This window comes from Salmo trutta, chromosome 27 (genome assembly GCF_901001165.1).
Source record: "Salmo trutta chromosome 27, fSalTru1.1, whole genome shotgun sequence".
Taxonomy (NCBI): domain Eukaryota; kingdom Metazoa; phylum Chordata; class Actinopteri; order Salmoniformes; family Salmonidae; genus Salmo; species Salmo trutta.
In genome coordinates, this window is record NC_042983.1 from 24,580,470 (window position 1) to 24,602,072 (window position 21,603).

At 41.5% G+C, this 21,603-nt stretch overlaps 2 protein-coding genes across 2 annotated transcripts; one reads left to right on the plus strand and one right to left on the minus strand.

The window, feature by feature from the left end:
- Nucleotides 1-903: 903 nt before the first annotated feature.
- On the minus strand, nt 904-3,479 carry gstt1a (glutathione S-transferase theta 1a). The gene is made up of 5 exons (XM_029717399.1): nt 3,319-3,479; nt 2,708-2,795; nt 2,353-2,509; nt 1,519-1,695; nt 904-1,333 (listed from the first exon to the last, which is right to left on the minus strand). The coding sequence occupies exons 1-5, from the start codon at nt 3,428-3,430 to the stop codon at nt 1,133-1,135; spliced, it is 735 nt and encodes a 244-aa protein (XP_029573259.1). The 5' UTR covers nt 3,431-3,479; the 3' UTR covers nt 904-1,132.
- Nucleotides 3,480-10,628: 7,149 nt separating this feature from the next.
- On the plus strand, nt 10,629-21,542 carry LOC115164679 (stromelysin-3). Its single transcript, XM_029717404.1, has 8 exons — nt 10,629-10,952; nt 15,981-16,246; nt 16,898-17,041; nt 17,822-17,955; nt 18,105-18,346; nt 18,740-18,944; nt 19,342-19,602; nt 19,723-21,542. The coding sequence occupies exons 1-8, from the start codon at nt 10,842-10,844 to the stop codon at nt 19,839-19,841; spliced, it is 1,482 nt and encodes a 493-aa protein (XP_029573264.1). The 5' UTR covers nt 10,629-10,841; the 3' UTR covers nt 19,842-21,542.
- The last annotated feature ends 61 nt before the right edge of the window (nt 21,543-21,603 follow it).

Sequence of the window (21,603 nt, forward strand, 5' to 3'; positions counted from 1 at the left end):
AGGTTGTGTAGAAAGCAGGGAAAAAATCCACTAAAATCCAATTTTTTCCTTTTTTAGATCTGCATCATTTTATTAAGGCAGCAAAAGGTGAAAACTGTGCAAGGGATGTGTGGACTTTCACTAGGCACTGTAAATGAAATGGGAAGAGTTTGAAGAATGTTCTTTCAGGTTTTGGACTTTTGCATATCTCATCAAATAGTACTTTACATTCTATTGTTAATTGGGCATTTTCTTTTTAGAACTAAACCTTTTTGGAAAAATGGGAAGAGTTTAAATAATTTTCTTTCAGGTTTTGGACTGCAGAACCTTTGCATCTCTCACCAAATAGTACTTTACATTCCATTGTTTAATTTCTTTTAAGAATTAAAAATCATTCGAAAAAATTGGGAAAAGACACATTTAGATTTTATTTGATTTATTATCAAGAAATTAAGTGTTTATTCTAATAACAACTTGGTCTCATAGACTAGACGTAACATAGTAAATGTATATCCGAGACTCTCAAATTAGTATGATATGTTATATTTGGTATGGTAACATAAGACAGATGGTTACTTAAGGCAAAAAGTAGGGTGGTTAGTCAGGGTGGCTGGATGGGCGTATAACGGGAACGTCTAGCAACCCAAAGGTTGTGTGTTCTGAATCTCATCATGTACAACTTTAGCATTTTAGATAATTAGCAACTTTGCAACAACTTACTACTTTTTAGCTACTTTGCAACTACTTAGCATGTTAGCTAACCCTTCCCTTAACCCTAACCTTAACCCCTAAACCCTAGCCTAGTTAACGTTAGCCACCTAGCTAACGTTAGCCACAACAAATTGGAATTCGTAACATATCATACGATTTGCGAGTTTGTATCATATTGTATGAATTGCAATCCGTAACATATCATACAGATTGTAACTTGTAACATATCACACAAAATGGTTGATGGAGTTCCACAAATTAATACATACAATACGAAATATAACATATCATACTAATTGGAGTATCGGATGTGCGTTTAGTATGTTACGTCTAAACTTGAGTTCAGGTTGCTAATAAAAGGTGCAAAGATATACAAAAATTAAGACAAAAATTAAAAGCATTGTCACACAATACTTGGTGGTCAAAATGTTCTCATCATGAGTTAGTTGAACATCTTCTGTATCTTTGGCTTGAGAAATTCCAGCATTCCATTGTTCTCAAAGGTTTGAGGCAGGCTGGCCACATCCATGATGGTCTTGTGAGCTTCGTCAAAGAGAGCCTCGCCAAGCTCCTTTTTTACCCTGTCTCTCCAGGCACTGAGAGTGGGCCTGTTCTCAAACAAATCCAGACCAGTGCCAACTGGCTGAAAAACATGCACACACAGGAAAACCCATATCATTTCAGGGAAAGTACAGCGCAAATCTGCAACCAAAGACATTGGGAGGGACATTTACAACAGTTAGTGAGAGAATCCCTCACACAATAACTTCAAAATCATGCACAACTCACTCTTCCCTACCCTTTCACTTTTTACAAATTTTATGTTACCTGCATGATCTCTACTATTGCCACCAGGTCTGCTAGTGAGATCTTTTCCCCAATGATGAAGGGTCTGTTGTCCAGGAACTTCTCCTCAAACACCTTCAGAGACAGTGTCAGGTCCTCCATAGCGGAGTCCATTTTCTCCTTAGGGACGTCTGAACCAGTTATGATGGGAACTATTGCCTGAAAATATGTAAATATTTTTTACATTTCACTTGTGTCTATACCCATACTTATTCAATATGGTTTAAAGGTAGACTGAGCAAAATGAAGTTGCCACGAGCAGCACCGGAGATATTGAAATTAGCAAGTTGCAACACTGTTCACAGTGTGGTAGCCAGGGCACCAAAACAACAAAGAAGTTGAGCCTCGCGCTTCAATGCTCTTAGTTATTCCGGAAATTGACCCACTATGCTGTTTACTTTATGCACCTGAGTCATGTCGCTGTGTCTACATTTAAATAAAATAATCCAGTGATAAAATGTCTATTCACCAATGCCATAGACTTAAATGATCGACGCTAATGATTTCCTTCAGTCATTAACTAAGTTATTACATAAGAAATGATTTGTGTACAAATGGTTCAATAACCAGCCAAGGTCCACACTTACAAAAAAAGCTTCCTAAAGGGTTCTTGGGCTGTCCTCATAGGAGAACCCTTTTTGGTTCTAGGTAGAACCCTCTGTGGAACGGAACCAAACCTGAAACCAAAAGGGTTCTACCTGGAACCAAAAAGGGTTCTTCAAAGGGTCCTCCTATGGGGACAGCCTAAGAACCCTTTTAGGCTTTTTTTCTAAGTGCAGTTCCACTTACAGGACATATTGGATGTTTATATCTTACCCTGAACCAGAACACCTTTGAGCCATGGGCTCGCATGGCTGCGTGTTGCCAGGACAGGTACTCGTTGACCCGGGCTCGCTTTTGCAGGTCTGCTGGGTACCAGTGGTCTGAATCTGAGGTGCCAAATTTTTCAGCCAGGTACTTCAGGATGGCAACACTAAAAATAAGGAGAGATATACAATTAATTTAAGGAACTCCCTAGAAACCTAAGTAGAGTCAACATGTAACCCACTAGGCAGATGTCAATTCAACGTCTATTCCACGTTGGTTCAAAGTAATTTCATTGAAATGTTTATTCAACCAGTGTGTGCCCAGTGGGAAGTCTCTCTGTGTAGATTACTGTAGGCTACTTTACCTCTCTGTAAGAATGAAGTCTCCATCTCTCATGACCGGAACCTTTCTCACCACACTGATCTTACCGAAGTCTTCCCCATACTGCTGGCCTGAGGAGCAAAACAATTGTGACACTGATTTATCCAATATTACTTTTAAGAAAATATAGTTATTTTGTTGTTATAATGAATTTACACATATAGCATGATGATTATCTATGGTGAAAAAACGTTTCCATATACAGTATGTCTTTCATGTTTCATGACTTCTATCTAGTTATTGGGTCCAGTTAGATATTACCTTCTGAATAAACAAACAAGGTCATTATGTAACATGTTCAAAGTTTGCAATTGATTGTTTTCACCTAGAAGTTTATGGCCTACATATAAAATCTAACTTTCATTTTCATAATAGGCTAGGCTATTTCCTAACTGTATTTGCAGTAGGCCCATATTTACTAAAATGCTTGCTTCAAAATAATCTATTTTTTGATTTACCTCGAATATAATTTCACTATATTTGAACATATTTTATACACACCAAAACTCTGTTGTGTAGAAGTCGTCAACATAAATACTATATATTCAATATAAACGTTATAAATCACATTCCAAATATCTCGCAGTAGCCTACCTGTAGCCAGATCGACAAACTTGAAATCAAACGGAATGTTTGTTTTCTTTGCAAAAATGAACACAGAGCGACATGGCTGAGAGTGCAGATCAAGATACAATTCCAACGGCATTTTCACAGATGTAGACGGGATGTTATGTGCCGAATCTCTTCCCAGCACCCGCTATCCTTTATGTTGCTATGGAGCCCCTCCCATATAGTCAAATGATTATAAGGGGTTCCGACAGTTCAATGTAGTGTCTGCTTCTGATTGTCGGGGTCAGGCGTTGGCAACATTTTGTAAATGTTTATAAAATTATCCAGACAGAATAACTGAGCCATAAGGCGACTCCGTGCAATCGACCATGCTATGATTCAGTTATTATTTGCATATAGACTGTTTTATTATAATGTCATATAATGAGCAATGTCTCAGACAGTTATTGTTTGCGAGTCTGGATCATTTCATGAACGCATTTTTGGGCATTCACTAGGTGCAATTTACAATATTTTTTTTTTTACCAAAGTTGATGACCAGTGGTACAGCTGAACCAGTAGTGCAGTTGGTAGCTAGCGTTATCAATTTCACCACGGTATTGATCATGTTATAAGTAGGTCAAGGTTTTTGTTTACTAAGATAATGGGCCTTTAAGACAGATTTGGGAGGAAGGCATAAAGTCCAGAGACTCTCTCACCCAGGGACATCACGCACCCCAAATATTTGAGGGGTCACAAAGTACATGAGGATGGCCTTTTGCATTTTATACAAATCCGAAACAGCTTTTTCCTACAATCTAGAGCCATAAGTGCTATGCTTAATTCTATATTTTATATTTATATGTATATTGTTCTGTTTTTAAAGAAACTAAATATGCTTTTCTGCATCAATGCTCAAATCTGGGTAGAAGATTGAAAGGAATGTGAGTCTTATTCAGTACATTTAGTTATTGCATGCTTTTCTCAAGTCTACCAACCTTGCCTGCAGGTATGCCAGCTAAGATAGTTAGACAAGCTAACTACTCTAACTTGATAGCCTGAAATGGCTTCTTGGTAGTTAGTTATGAGGTTGGGAGATTGGGAACCTATCTGGGCTAGCTAAAGCCTACTTCATAAAATTCCTAGATGGCTAGTGGTATTACAGAGAAACAACAACAACAAAAAATAATGTGAAATGATTATTATTTGAAACAGTACAAATCTTAGGGGTCACGTTCCCCTGTGCCCGCTATGGGCATGACGCCTCTGCTCTCAGCCCCCAGAGACAAGGGCCTAGTCTAGCAATGGTTTAGGTTAACTGGCGGTCCATTTAAACTCTTTCACCTCCACTTGGAATGCAGTAGACTCCTGTAATATTTAGCAAATTAATAAATGGGCTCAACGGCCTTGGAGAGTACACGCGTGTCCCTGATGACGGCAGTGTCTCAGAACACCTGACATAGCCCTATTGCCCAAGTTTCAGATGTTTTTGGCACTTCCACTCTACATGCACAGTTTTGTCAAATCAATTCAAATCACATTTTATTTGTCATATGCTTTTAAAAAAATAGAAAAATAATAACAGCAGGAATAACTACACAATGAGTAACGATAACTCCGCTATACACACAGGGTACCAGTACCGAGTCCATGTGCAGCGGTACAAGGTAATTGAGGTAAATATGTACATAAAGGTAGGGGTAAATTGACTAGGCAACAGTATAGATAATAAGCAGTAGCAGCATGTGATGAGTCAAAAGAGTTAGTGCAAAAGGGGGTCAATGCAGATAGTCAGGTTAGCTATTTGGTCAACTATTTAACTAATTATTTAGCAGTCTTATAGCTTGGGGGTAGAAGCTGTTCAGGGTCCTATAGGTTCCAGACTTGTGTCGCTACTGCTTGCCATGCGGTACCAGAGGGAACAGTCTATGACTTGAGTGGTTGGAGTCTTTGACAATTGTTACGGCCTTCCTCTAACACCTCTTGGTATAGAGGTCCTGGATGTCAGGGAGCTAGGCCCCAGTGATGTACTGGGCCATACGCACTACCCTCTGTAGCGCCTTGCGGGCCCATGCCAAGTCTTTTCAGCTTCCTAAGAGCGACGAGGCGTTGTCGTGCCTTCTTGACGACTGTGTTGATGTGTGTGAACCATGTTAATACATTGGTTGTTGAACTGACAATTCCCTCTATTCCCTCAATTCCCTTCCCTCAATTCCCTTAGAAAGATTATACACTGCTCAAAAAAAATAAAGGGAACACTAAAATAGCACATCCTAGATCTGAATGAATGAAATAATCTTATTAAATACTTTTTTCTTTACATAGTTGAATGTGCTGACAACAAAATCACACAAAAATAATCAATGGAAATCCAATTTATCAACACATGGAGGTCTGGATTTGGAGTCACACTCAAAATTAAAGTGGAAAAACACACTACAGGCTGATCCAACTTTGATGTAATGTCCTTAAAACAAGTCAAAATGAGGCTCAGTAGTGTGTGTGGCCTCCACGTGCCTGTATGACCTCCCTACAACGCCTGGGCATGCTCCTGATGAGGTGGCGGATGGTCTCCTGAGGGATCTCCTCCCAGACCTGGACTAAAGCATCCGCCAACTCCTGGACAGTCTGTGGTGCAACGTGGCGTTGGTGGATGGAGCGAGACATGATGTCCCAGATGTGCTCAATTGGATTCAGGTCTGGGGAACGGGCGGGCCAGTCCATAGCATCAATGCCTTCCTCTTGCAGGAACTGCTGACACACTCCAGCCACATGAGGTCTAGCATTGTCTTGCATTAGGAGGAACCCAGGGCCAACCGCACCAGCATAGGGTCTCACAGGGGGTCTGAGGATCTCATCTCGGTACCTAATGGCAGTCAGGCTACCTCTGGCGAGCACATGGAGGGCTGTGCGGCCCCCCAAAGAAATGCCACCCCACACCATGACTGACCCACCGCCAAACCGGTCATGCTGGAGGATGTTGCAGGCAGCAGAACGTTCTCCACGGCGTCTCCAGACTCTGTCACGTCTGTCACATGTGCTCAGTGTGAACCTGCTTTCATCTGTGAAGAGCACAGGGCGCCAGTGGCGAATTTGCCAATCTTGGTGTTCTCTGGCAAATGCCAAACGTCCTGCACGGTGTTGGGCTGTAAGCACAACCCCCACCTGTGGACGTCGGGCCCTCATACCACCCTCATGGAGTCTGTTTCTGACCGTTTGAGCAGACACATGCACATTTGTGGCCTGCTGGAGGTCATTTTGCAGGGCTCTGGCAGTGCTCCTCCTGCTCCTCCTTGCACAAAGGCGGAGGTAGCGGTCCTGCTGCTGGGTTGTTGCCCTCCTACAGCCTCCTCCTCCAGTTCCTTCAGAAAGTTTTCATACCCCTTGACTTATTCCACATTTTGTTGTGTTACAGCCTGAAATAAAAAATTGATTACATTTCTCACCCATCTACACACAATACCCCATAATAACAAAGTGAAAACATGTTTATAAACATTTTAGCGCAAAAAAAAAATGAAATACAGAAATATCTAATTTACATAAGTATTCACACCCCTGAGTCAATACATGTTAGAATTACCTTTAGCAGTGATCAAAGCTGTGAATCTTTCTGGGTAAGTCTCTAAGAGCTTTGCACACCTGGACTGCACAATATTTTCCCATTATTATTTTCAAAATTCTTCAAGCGCTGTCAAATTGGTTGTTGATCAGTCCTAGAAAAACCATCTTCATGTCTTGACATAGATTTTCAAGCTGATTTAAGTCAAAACTGTAACTCATCCAGTCAGGAACATTCAATGTCTTCTTGGTAAGCAACTCCAGTGTATATTTGGCCTTGTGTTTTAGGCCTTGTGTTATAGGTTTGTCCTGCTGAAAAGTAAATTGATCTCCCAGTGTCACGACTTCCGCCGAAGTCGGTCCCTCTCCTTGTTCGGGCGGCGTTCGGCGGTTGACGTCACTGGCTTTCTAGCCACCGCCGATCCACTTTTTGTTCTGTCTTTGTCTTATCACACCTGGCTTCACTCAACCAATTACTTGTTTATTATTTAACCCTCTGTTCCCCATGTTGTATTTGTGAGTGATTGTTTATTGTTATGTGGATATTGTCAGGCGCTGCACTTTTGTTTTAGTCCGTGTTTTGGCACTAGTATGTGTTATGTGCTGTCATTTGTTAACCGGTATTAAAGTGCGCCTGTTTATTATACTCCGCACTCCTGCACTTGACTTCGCCTCCCATATACACGCCTTACACCCAGTGTCTGGTGGAAAGCAGACTGAAACAGGTTTTCCTCTAGAATTTTGCATGTGCTTAGCTCCATTCCATTTATTTTTTATCCTGAAAAACTCCCCAGTCCTTAACGATTACAAGCATGCCCATAACATGATGCAGCCACCACTATACTTCAAAATGTGGAGAGTATAACGTCTGCTTCCAACTCACACCCTCAAACACGTAGATCCCCTGAACGCAGCTCACTTTCCAGCCCACTTTCCAGCTCACACTCTCAAACACGTAGATCCCCTGAAAGCAGCTCACTCTCCAGATCCCAATCACCTGAATTCTAATCACCTGATCACACACCTGTATGTCATTATCACACACTATTTAGTTCAGTTCTTTGCTCCCATCACTGTGAGGTATTGTTTGTTTTGTGACACACGGCTTTCGGAGCTCTGTTTTTCCCGTGATTTACTCCTCCTGTGTATGATAGTTTTTGCCTGCCTCACTAATGACGCCTTTTGTCTATTCCCTGCCTGTTCTTTAGCCTATCGGATTTCCTGTTATCTATCTATTGCCTGATCTCCCGGACTACATTAATAGCCTTTTCCCTGCCTGTACTGTTGCCCCTTTGGACCCCCTGTGTATGACCTTCTGCCTGCCTCTGGACCCAGCTACCTGCCTCCTCCTGTGGTCCTTTGCAATAAACACCTGCTGCGCCCTGCGCTTGAAACCAGCTCTCTGTCTCCCCTCGTATTCAGTACATAGAGTGGTACTCAGTTATGTGTTGTATTGGATTTGCATCAAACATAACACTTTGTATTCAGAACAAAAAGTGAAGTTCTTTGCAATTTTTTTTGCAGTATTACTTTAGTGCCTTGTTCCAAACAGGATGCATGTTTTTGAATATTTTGTATTCTGTACAGGCTTCCTTCTTTTCCCTCTGTCAATTAGGTTAGTAATGTGGAGTAAATACAATGTTGTTGATCCATACTCAGTTTTCTCCTGTCACAGCCATTAAACGCTGTAACTATTTTAAAGTCACCATTGGTCTCATGGCGAAATCCATGAGCAGTTTCCTTCCTCTCCGGCAACTGAGTTAGGATGGACGTCTATCTTTGTAGAGATTGGGTGTATTCATACACCATCCAAAGTGTAGTTAATAACTTCACCATGCTCAAAGGGATACACAGTGTCTGCTTTTTTATTTTTACCCATCTACCAATAGGTGCCCTTCTTTGCGAGGCATTGGCAAACCTGGGTTGAATACTTATTAACTCAAGACATTTCAGCTTTTCAGTTTTTATTAATTTGTAAACATTTCTAAAAACATATTCTGGGGTATTGTGTATAGGCCAATGAGATTTTTTTTTAAATCTTTTTTTTACATTTGATCAATTCTAAATTCAAGCTGTAACACAACAAAATGTGGAAAAGTCAAGGGGTGTGTAAACTTTCTGAAGGCACTGTACACAATAATACATGTGAATATGTTCATATTGTAAGAGTAGATTAGCATTTACAGATGAACCAATATTAATATGTGTTGAGTATTAGGCTACTGTACAGAGAATGTTACTCACACAGACTGGAGTTTGAAACAGACCTGACATGCTTTTAAGGACAAGGTTTATATATCAAACACCTCTTAGGATTTATATCCAGAGCGACTTACAGTAGTGAATGCATACATTTCATACATTTTTTCCCCCGGTACTGGTCCCCCGTGGGAATCGAACCCACAACCCTGGCGTTGCAAACACCATGCTCGCACCAACTGAGCCACACGGGACCATTTCCTGAGAAGGGAATACAAGGTCCTGAAGACATCACGCTGGTGTCTGCCATTTGAAACAGACTGAGGCAGAGAGGCCTAATGCAGCCAAGCTTTAAAATTCCTTTCACCCCCACCCAGAGGATGATCTCACTGGAGAGCAATGCAGCGCACAGCTTGGAGTCAAAATCCTAAACATACAACAGAGGAAATCGATCCGTTCCAACATTATATAATCTGTGCAGCCGATAAACAAACAATAGCTTCAATTCATAGTACATTGGGTAAAGCTATGTTTTTAGGTTCAAGGGCAAAATACAACAACAACAAAAGTATATTTTATGTGTTGTAGTTAGTGGGGCATAATGCTTGCAATAGTCCATACTATTCATTGAGTTCACGTCACCTGAACAAAGGTATTCACCTCATCATGTATCTGTCTGACCAACAGGGGGCCAATGAGGTAGGTGAGATGAGGTGGTTGAGAGGGACACTGAGGTCAGTGTTCAGCCACCTGGCCCTGGTTCAAGAGAGTTACTTAGTAGTGACACAGTTATAAACAGTAATCAAGAAGAAGGATGGGCAGTGGGCACAGCACTGGATTATTGGGAATCTATTTCCTGGAAGGTCTTACCTTCTTGTTGGGTATCCGCTCAAGTCTTCAAGTCCTTGAAAAGCTTTAGTTAGTCAGCAATTTCAAAATCATTCACACACACACACACACACACACACACACACACACACACACACACCTCTTTATACTATTTCTTTCTGTTAACAAGCCCACTGTGGTTTGTGTGTTGTAATTCTCTTTCAGGCAAATTAGATGTATTAGTGCTTTTCCCTGTGCCTACCTGTATGTCAGTAATTAAATAGACTAGCCCTGTTAAATTCCTCAATCCTGTTATTTAATGCCCATTCTTACTGAAATTAACTTAAATAGAGTTTCAGGCAATGCCTTGCTGTGGGTTTTGCAGTTTTTTTTGTGGCTGGTGTGACTGGTGCCAATTTGGAGATGGGCACCACTCCTAGGACCAAAGTTTGGGTTATGAGAGTTGTTGTGACACATTATTTTCAGAATCAAAGACACAAATGGTGAATGGGCTGTTGTTATATGGAAACAATCGCACAACTTGTTGCAAACGAAATGTATGTAGCCTACAGTATATGTGTCATTACCAGCTGGCTGAAATGAATTGCCATACGCGTATTAATATCAACCCACAAATAAACCAAAACCTTCAATAGCGTTCTTGAAATATTTATTGATGAATAACACATTTGAGTTCACATAAGTAATTTTTTCCAAAGAGAAAATGCATTAGTTTTCTATTCTGTCTATTGCAGGTAGATCATCCGTTTTGAATCCAAAGAATCCATGTTAGCGCAGCACAAAATGGGTTAAATGTTACGTTGTAGCGGGTGGTATTATCACTCCAGAGTCCAGGCTATAAAACGCGTATTTGAAGAAAGAACAAAGATCAGAACCTCTATAAGAGCCCACAAGAAGCTGTGCCGTCACTCTTCGGTTGAAGAGAGAGCTGAAGAAAGAGCTGTCCACGGGTCCAGAAGATGATGATAATGATGCAGACTTCTGTCCTATCTTGCGTCTTTACGCTGCAATGCCTCCGAAGCATGCATTGTTCGCCAGTGCCCGAAGCAATCAGGTACAAAGCGACGCCGGTGAGTGCAGAATACTTTAGTTGTATTACTTTTTCTTTGTTTGATAATATCGTTCAGCAGACACAAATAGCTTGATAGTGTAATTACTGGAAGTTTCATCGGTGTTGCAAGTCACTGCCAACTATTATTCGTGCATTCCCAATTCACCTGCTATTTCAAATCATGCACACATGAGAGTGCAGAAGTTTTCTTAGTTGTGAATCTCAGTTTTCCAGACTTTCTCGAATGTTCAGTGTGCTCTACCCACACTGCGGTGGGCTTGCATACAGTTATGATTGTGCTTTGCCCTGGTTGGCCGACACCAACCTGCTAAATGTTTAAAACCCATCTGTCAAAACAGATCATTTTGTAGATGTTATGCTCAATATTATTAGAAGGGCTCTATGTCAATACTTAGTGTTAAGATGATGAACCTGTGCAGTAGACAAAATGTAATGTCTTTCTAAGATGACGATATGAAATGAGTATATTACAACATAATATTTTAAAGGGGCAATCAGCAGTTGCTACATCCATTTTTGGATTTATACAGTTGTGATATGTATCCATTGATTTTTGAAGAATATCATTTATAAATGACTTATGAGTTTAGATTAAGGTACCCGATCAAACCCTAAAATATAAGCTTTTTACCGAAACAGGGCTGGGAGACGCTTTATTATTGTTTCAATTGCTGATTTGCCCTTTAAACACTGCCTCATTAATCCTAAACAAAAATATTTATCTGTCAAACACATAACCTTCCCAGGATGGGACTAAGTCTAAGCAATGTGGCATTTAGAAACTTCACAGAGCCACTGCCACAACATCAACACTGACATCAAAAATGCTTTTATTTTCAACCTTCATGCAATGTTAATTGATCTGATATGTAACATCTGTGCTACCATGGCACAACTGAAAGTCCTGCAGGGTCTGGGCGTGTGGTAAATAGAGAAGGTAATTGAGTTCTTGTCTCCGCAGGGCAGGAAACGATAATAACTGGTCTGTAAAGACATTTTGTCAACAACTCTGTGAATGAGAGGATAAAGAGGGAAGCTCCACATTGCCATTGGGGGTGTTTTATTGTCCAAATTGATGTTTTAGATTATATATTGCTGATAACTTGCAATATTAGCCTACAGCCTCAATGACAGAGATTATCGGCTTCTTGATGAAAACTGGAAAAAATGCAAACTCATTCATTTGAGAATGTCTGAGGTAGCCTACTGTAAACCAACTGTATGAAGGACCAAGTATGACAAACGTCCCCTCACTGCCATGGAGGAAAAGTTGTTAGTTTAGTTTCTACTCTCTTCCTTTACCGAAATTACTTGCAGCTGCAATGGCAACACATACAAATAATAATTAATTGTTATGTCTAGTTGTTAACTGAACTGGAAAGCCTAATCTGTAGTTTTGTCAATTTGTTTCCCATTGTTGACAAAAGAGTTAGTGATTATACAAGCAGGGACAAGTTTCTCTGTATCTGGGTCAGGAAACAGAGTGCCTGTTTGCTCTCACAGGGAAAATGGAGGGAAAATAATACGATGGGCTCAATGTTTGGATATCCCTTTGTGAATAAAAGCCATGTCCCTTGGTTTTTCTTCCTGTTTTGCTCCATTAGTTCTGTCCTCTGGCCAAACTGACTGCCAGACACCCATGAGACTGGAAGTGACATCAGAGATTACTAGCCTCAGTTCCCATAGCATCCACCTATTGAATTAAGTCACAGCCGGTGACACAAAACCCAGTTAATGTGTGATCAGGTCATGCAAGGTGAGGGTGGCATTATCCCCCTGATTCTCTGCTCAGCAGACAGAGAATCTGGAAGCCTGAGGTCTCAGGGGAGGAAGTTTGTTTGCCAGGAAAGATAAGAGAGCACTTTAAGAACCCAGGAGATTTGTAACCTATCTTCCATTGCCTGGTGTTACTGATTGTGGCTGATGTATTGGATTAAGGAGGATAAGGAGGCAGATACCATGGCATGTGTTGATAATGGTGCATCTATCTTTCACCTCATCAGTTGAATCTTCTATCCTGTTATAGTGAAACAGTTTGTCTGTATTTACTCAGTAGTATACATACCCTCTCCAAATCAAGACCATATCTGATGCATTGTGTAAACATTACCAAGTTGCTCTGTTTGCAGACAATGTCCTCTAGTATTGTTCCTATATGAAAGGGTTTAAGTGTCCTCCTTTTTACAAATTCTTACAAGAACTGACAGAATGTCCACATGTTATAATGTCTAGGCTTTAGGATACTTGTATACTTGTACAGACATGTTGAGTTGTGCTCTTTGAATACCACTCTGTCACTCCACTGCAGTGACTCACAGATCTTGTCATCACTGTAACCAGAAGCTAGGTGTGTCCATACATGTAATGGATCCCCCTCCCAAAACACTTTGGTTCACAAACACAATGATAAAACATCCTGAGTCACCTAGAGGCCTCTTTTGGAGGGTGAACTACTTCGTAAAATGGGCATCTTGCATAGTCAGCAGGACTGAAGATGATGGACTGACTGCGTCTCCCAGGGCTTAGCTGAGAAACACTGTGCCAGAGACTCAATAAGGATATCCTCTGTCTGCTCTCAGATGATGTGAGAACACGCAAGCCGGCTGTAGACAAGTCAATATTGTCTGGGGAACTCTGCTCCTCCAATGGCTCTACTACCCAGAGTGGTCATCTAGGAATCTCAAGCCACTGTTGTTGAGTCCCGACCAGAGCAGTGAAAGCACAGAAGACACCACTGAACACCACGTATTGGGTATACACAACATATGCACAAATTTAAATATGTGTCCAGACTGTCTGCTCAGTGGACATACATGCAGAAGAGCATATGCAGTACATGCCGTAAATGTAAACAAAGACAGGCAATTTGAGGACAGTCAAAGCTTTCATAAGTTCATGGTTCAACCCCTGTGACACCATGGAAGTGAACTTTGGCCATTACCATGTTGCAATCTGAGGGGAGGAGCTGTGCTTTCTCTCACCTCAGGGGCTAGACTGATCCATTTGACAGATGGGAGGGAGTTATTGTCAGCAACTTGTCAACAGCACTAATTTCTCTTCTCATTTCCCTTTTTGAAATATGTTGAGTGCACACTCCTTCTGCTTCTTAGCCACGCTTTACAACACACTGTAGACAGCCCAGACTCCCATTCTCATGCAGTTAGGTATACATCTTATTGCCAAACTAGATTATAGTGCAAGCCCAAGATCCATATATTAGGGTTAAATTACAAAGTGAAATGCAGGCGGAATGACTGAGAGTTCTGCTGCCTAGTGTTTCTTCCTTGATCGGGGCACATAACTCAGGGTAAGGCCCTCTCGTTTTGAGGTCTGGAGCACATTCCACGAATCCTGCTGGGCATTGTTCCCATTATCCCACAACTCCACAACACTAAAGCCTTACAAAGCAGTAGGCTACCAGAGGGAGGGCTGGCTTGACACAATGACAGAATGATTAGGACTTATGTCTGATTATCGTTCATCTAGAATACGTTACACTCTTAGAAAAATATTTGCTATCTAGAACCTTAAAGGGTTATTCGGCTGTCCCCATAGGACAGCGATCATCAACTAGATTCAGCCGCGGGCCGATTTTTTCTGGAGCGGATGGTAGGAGAGCCTGAACATAATTACAAATATTTTGTAGACTGCAAATTGACCGCAAGAAGCCCAAACAGATATAATGTTAGACTAAAACATAATCATTTCAAACCTTGCTTACATTTGTATACTGTCACATGTCTTTCTATTATGCATGGGAATTCTTAAATTAAAATCACTTGGAGCTGATTTCCTGTTGTTTTTACAGTCTTTTATGTCCAACAATGAAATTCCACAATGATTTTATTTATTTTTTTACTGAGAAAACTTGGGGGGCCTGATAAAACCCCCCGGCCCGCACGCCGCCAGTTGGGGAACCCTGCCATAGGAGAACCCTTTTGGGTTCCATGTACAACTCTTTCCACAGAGGGTTCTATATGGAACCCAAAGGGGTTCTACCTGAAACCAAAAAGGGTTTAACCTGGAACCAAAAAGGGTTCTCCTATGGGCACAGCAGGAGAACCCTTTTGGAATCCTTTTTTCTAAGAGTGTAGAATACGCTACATCCTCGTGTTCTTAGTGCATTAAGAAATCCAATGTGTTTTAGGTAGCAGTGTCAGAGGAAATGTAAAGACTTTTGTGATCATGAGAGCACCCCAATGCTTCCTGAATTGCAAAGCTGTAAAAGGCCTTGAATTGTACAACTTCAAAAAGCCATGGAGACACTGTGCCACTGACAGTATTTCTCCTCTCTGTAATTTATGCTTGAGGTAGGAGGTGATGAGCAAAGCAATTTCCTCTGGGTTCTGCAGGGGGATATTTACTGTAATAGTTCCTATGTGTAATGATAACTGACAGTAAAGTAAGCTACAAGCCCACTCCAAGTCAACAAGGGAAAACACTCTCTGACGGGCAATTTTTGTTTGTTTACTTATTTCCAGTTAATGTTGACCTCTCATACTCCCACTCTCAGAGATACTAGCAATCATGTTAAAGGGAAACTTCACATTTTTTCAACTTCATATTCATAATTTCCAGCACCACCCCAATATCAACATATTTGAAAATGGTGCGTTTCTATGTTTTGTAGTAAAATAGAATGAGAAAGATAAGTGTTTCCAATGACATCATCGGTGTGCATCATGTGATTTTTACCAACTGTGAGTAGGCATTGCCTACTAATTGTCTACTAATCTTTCTCTAATCTATTTTACTACAAAACATAGGAACGCACCATTTTCAAATATGTTGATGTTAGGGTGGTGCTGGAGATGATGAATGTGAAGTAGAATGTTTTTTATATTTCTCTTTAAGGCAATGTCAGTGCATGCATGGATTCCAAAAAAGTGCAATGCATTGGGATACATATTTGCACCAAATCTATTGTTTTCTAATGCATTTTAATTAAAGATGTTCATCCTTATAAGTGACACTTTTGTAAACATGTTTTCTAATAAATGTTGCTCATGATCCTGCTGTTTCAAAGGGATGGCTCCAGAGGTTTGATCTCCACGACCTAAAGAAGAGAGGAAGAGTGGCCCATCCTCAGGACACACTCAAAGACACAGCCTTGGCCATAGGAGACCCTGTAAGAGCAGCACTGGTAACTAACAACACTGAGGAGTCTAACCGCCCCCGGTGTGGCGTCCCTGACTACCCCATACTGAAGGATGTCATCTACACGGGGAGACACAGGCAGAAACGCTTTGTCCTGTTTGGGGGGCGCTTGGAGAAAACTGACCTCACCTACAAGTAAGGATAATATTATTATTATTATTATTGTTATTATTATTATAGCATAACCACACTCGTGTACAGCTTGTGTTCAATGAAAAGGAGGAACCTATTATGGTATTACTTTTCCTCCTGAGACTCACTGTATGGATTGTCTGGGCTGGGCTGTCTGTCGACTGGCTGCTGCCTCTTTGTCTGTGTCTACTCTGGTTCCTCTCATTGTGGTTGTTCTTTATCAAAATGCAATGGAATTTAAGAAGCCGTTCAGAGAGAGGAGAGGGGAAGCCATGATGGGCTAATGAGACTTTACAGATTAAGTAAACGGGAAGGAACAGGACTATGATACACTGTTATTTTACAGAGCCTGAGGGTCTATGTAACAGCACACTTATCTGTTGATTTGATGGTTAGATATCAAATGAGAGGGAGGTTCTAGGTATGCAACAAGGCTGGTGGTCTCTGGTGTGTTTCTACAGGCTACAGACTATGGTGTGTGTGTGTGTGTGTGTGTGTGTGTGTGTGTGTGTGTGTGTGTGTGTGTGTGTGTGTGTGTGTGTGTGTGTGTGTGTGTGTGTGTGTGTGCGTGCGTGTGTGCATGTGTGCATGTGTGCGTGGAGTTTACGTTCTCTGATTTATATCTGTTTATAACTATACATCTTTCTTCCTCAGAGTGGTTCGTTTCCCCTGGCAGATGAGTGAAGACAAAGTGCGGCGTGTCCTGCTGGAAGCCCTGAGAGTGTGGAGTGAGGTCACACCCCTCACATTCACTGAGGTCAGCAGTGGAAAGGCTGACATTGTCATTGACTTCACTAGGTATGCATGTGTGTACATTATGTGTATTCAAATGTCAGATTTTAAGTTACTGCTCAGCCAGCACTTTCCTGATATGGATCTCTACTGTAGATACTAGCATGGAGATAACCTGCCCTGATATGGATCTCTTCTGTAGTTACTGGCATGGAGATAACCTGCCCTCATATGGATCTCTACTGTAGTTACTGGCATGGAGATAACCTGCCCTGATATGGATCTCTTCTGTAGCTACTGGCATTGAGATAACCTTCCCTCATATAGATCTCTACTGTAGTTACTGGCATGGAGATAACCTGCCCTGATATGGATCTCTTCTGTAGCTACTGGCATTGAGATAACCTTCCCTCATATAGATCTCTACTGTAGTTACTGGCATGGAGATAACCTGCCCTGATATGGATCTCTACTGTAGTTACTGGCATGGAGATAACCTGCCCTGCTATGGATCTCTACTGTAGTTACTGGCATGGAGATAACCTGCCCTGATATGGATCTCTACTGTAGTTACTGGCATGGAGATAACCTGCCCTGATATGGATCTCTACTGTAGTTACTGGCATGGAGATAACCTGCCCTGATATGGATCTCTACTGTAGTTACTGGCATGGAGATAACCTGCCCTGATATGGATCTCTACTGTAGTTACTGGCATGGAGATAACCTGCCCTGATATGGATCTCTACTGTAGTTACTGGCATGGAGATAACCTGCCCTGATATGGATCTCTACTGTAGTTACTGGCATGGAGATAACCTGCCCTGCTATGGATCTCTACTGTAGTTACTGGCATGGCGATAACCTGCCCTTTGACGGCCCTGGGGGCATTCTAGCCCATGCCTTCTTCCCCAAGACCCACAGGGAGGGCGACATCCATTTTGACTATGATGAGGCGTGGTCCCTTGGCAACTACATGGGTGAGTGTTTTCTTGGCAGGGAACATGCAGGAAATATGGAGAGTTGATTTACATAGAGCTCTATGTAAAATTAGTAAAGTCAGGAGGTATTTCTACGGTTGTAGTGTATTATCCCTGGAGGTGTGACCCTCGCCCTGACTCTACTGCAGGCACAGACCTCCTCCAAGTGGCTGCTCATGAGTTCGGGCATGTTCTTGGCCTGCAGCACTCCCAGGAACCGGGCGCAGTGATGTCCCCCTATTACAGCTTCTCCTATCCCCTGGAGCTGAGCGAGGATGACAAGCTGGGGATCCAATACCTGTATGGCCCTCATCCACATGTCCAGCCCACATCTCCACCCCAACCACTGCCACAAATCACCACAGATACCAATGAGATCATTAGTATTATTGTGAGTGTGAATCTCGCCATATTTTTCTTTGGAGGTGCTACACAGGCAAATAATCACAATATGAGACACACAATACAACTGAGATACTAGCCACACACGAATAAACGTGACATGACAGTATGGAAATTGCACTACACTCTTAGAAAAAAGGGTTTCAGAAGGATTCTTCGGCTGTCCCCAGAGGAGAACCCTTTTTGGTTCCAGGTATAACTCTTTTGGGTTCCATGTAGAACCCGCTGTGGAAAGGATTCTATATAGAAACCAAAAGGGTTCTACCTGGAAGTAAAAAGGGTTCTTCAAAGGGTTCTCCTATGGGGACAACTGAACAACCCTTATTGGTTCTAGATAGCACAGTTTCTTCTAAGAGTCTAGTGGTCCTCTTTCTGTCTCCAGCCTGACGCATGCCAGACAGACTTCGATGCTGTGTCTATGATTCGCGGAGAGCTGTTTTTCTTTAAGTCACGCTATGTGTGGCGCATTCGGGAGGGGCGGCTGGAGGCAGGCTACCCCGCGCTGGCGTCCCGCCATTGGAGGGGGATTCCAGAGAGCATTGATGCAGCCTTTGAAGACCAATCAGGGAATATCTGGTTCTTTCAAGGTGGGTGACAGAGATATTGTGCTGTGGTTAGTTATATTTTATAAGTGTAGGATTAGGTAAGCCCCAAGTTGAAAACAAACAGGTTAACATACATGTAGGCAGAAAAGCAGGAAAACAACTGCATTATAGCTTTATGAACTTTTTGGTTAGCCAGAAAAGTGTTATTCTGCAACTTTAAGTAGGGCATGTCAAGAGTGACAAGAGTGTTGAATAGCCAAGAGTTATGGAAACTATGAAAACATAACCCAGACCCCAGCAGGGGCATCTACATTATGAAGTTGTCTCTCTCTCTCTCTCTCTCTCTCTCTCTCTCTCTCTCTCTCTCTCTCTCTCTCTCTCTCTCTCTCTCTCTCTCTCTCTCTCTCTCTCTCTCTCTCTCTCTCTCTCGCTATTGCAGGTCAAAGCTACTGGGTGTTTGATGCAGAGAGACAGATCACAGGGCCAGACTCTGTGCAGAGCCTCGGCCTGTCAGTCTCCCACATCCAGGCAGCTCTGCGCTGGGGCCAGGACAACAACTACAACACCTACTTATTCAAGTCAGGCAGCTACTGGAGGTTTAGCCCCAAGGAGAACCGCGTCGACTCTATCTACCCTCGCAACATGCAGGACTGGCGCGGAATCCCCAGTGATGTAGACGCAGCCTTCAAGGACCAATATGGTAATATTATGAGTGAATCACCTAATCACCTCAATTTGGGAGTGAGTCCGACATTGAAAATTTAGATCATAGGATAATTATTGAATTGTATTGATGAATAGATTTTTTTCCCATTGACAGGCTATGCCCACTTTATCAGAGGGAGGCAGTACTGGAAGTTTGATCCTGTGGAGATGAATTCACTACAGGGGTATCCTCGCTATTTTCACATGGACTTCTTTGGTTGCAGAAATGTATGAATATCATTATGTGATAATGCTCTCAAGATCAAATTCAAGTCCAAGTCAAGTCCAACCATGCTCTCGTCCTTATGGTCCTTTCAAATACAACATTATAATGTTGTGCATTTTGGGGAACAAGACCATTTTGCGTAACAAGACCAGAGACAAATTATTTAGGTGAAGACTTTATTACTTCACTTGAGTGATTTCCACAAAATGTTTGCTATTCCTCAAATATGTTTTTGTTTACTCATTATCTTAACACTGAATGGACGAGATCCTTTTTTCTTCTCAGGAAAACACAAATTCAAATGTTTCCTCAGAGTTTGGACTTCATGTGCAGCTATATAGTTGTATTTATTTGTTGCTGGGTTGGGTTTTACTCTCTGGTGCTATCGGGAACCTTAAAGGGTTCTTCGGCTGTCCCCATAGGAGAACCCTTTGAAGGACCCTTGTTGGTTCCAGGTAGAACCCTTTTGGTTCCAAGTAGAACCATTTTGGATTTAATGTAGAACCCTTTGCAAGAGTGTACGGTCAGAAGAGGCGTTGGTAAAGACCGTGGGCTGAGAAGACAGTGCCATCTGCAGGAGGTTAGTAACTGTATCGTGATGTCTAATTTACTCCAGAGATGTTGCCGTTTGTTTTCTTCTTAAAGGGAAATATGTTTAAGGCACTGCAATTTTCTATGAAGTCTTTTTTTCTTTTTCTTTTTACTAACTAAGGTGCTAAATCTGGAAATCACTGACAATCAGGGACACTTTTTGTCCTCTAAAGTTATGAACACTTACTCACAGTCTTACTTGTATGACATCAAGTATGCTATCACGGTCACATTTATGTTCTCTTTAAGATAGCTGTACTTAATTCAATAATGGTCCATCCATGGTGCTCTCAGTCAGTCCAAAGGGATGGAATGGTCCATCCATGGTGCTCTCAGTCAGTCCAAAGGGATGGAATGGTCCATCCTTGGTGCTGCATGATGTGAATCTAAGCCATGAGGATAAGTTACTTTTTGGAAGGGCCATTCATTGCATTTTGTAAGTGCAGGGCACTGATATGTTTGTTCTTCTTAGCCAGGACGCAGCCTGAGATCCTCTGGTAGGGCACTATTGACCATTCCAAAATCTAGTGTAGGTTGAAAACAAAAGGAGACTGGGCATTTTCCATTAGGGCCCCTAGCCTTTGAAATGGCCTACCAGAGGAGACGAGGCTGCAGATTCAGTGGCTCTTTTTAAATCCCTGCTGAAGACACACTTTTATAAAGATGCTTTTAATGTACGATTTAAATGATTTTAATTAGCTATTCTTTCTCCTGTCTTTGTTTCTTTGTTAGTACTTTTATTTTATTATTTTATGATGTGAAGCACTTTGTTACCTGTATTGAAAAGCGCTGTACAAATACAGTTATTATTAGTATTAGTATTATTATATCTGCTTTACTGTAAAATATGTATTTGTGATATTTTTGTCATTGTGTTTGACAGCCAATAGCTGCAGCCTGGCAGTGGCAGATCTCTTCTAACGTTTTGGGTGTTGACTATAGAGCTCAGAATCATTTCAAGACATAATTGTCCTTTAATTAAAATAGCCATTATCTGTTCTGATTACATACCTTTATGTTTTAACATGTTTTTCTACTCAAATGTCACATTTACTATGCAAATACAAAAATATTAATAATGCACTGCGTTTTGGTACAAATAAAATATTTAAGCTTGAGTACATTGTGCATTTTTGTGAATCAGATAAATAAATAGATGGATAGATATATAGTCTGATT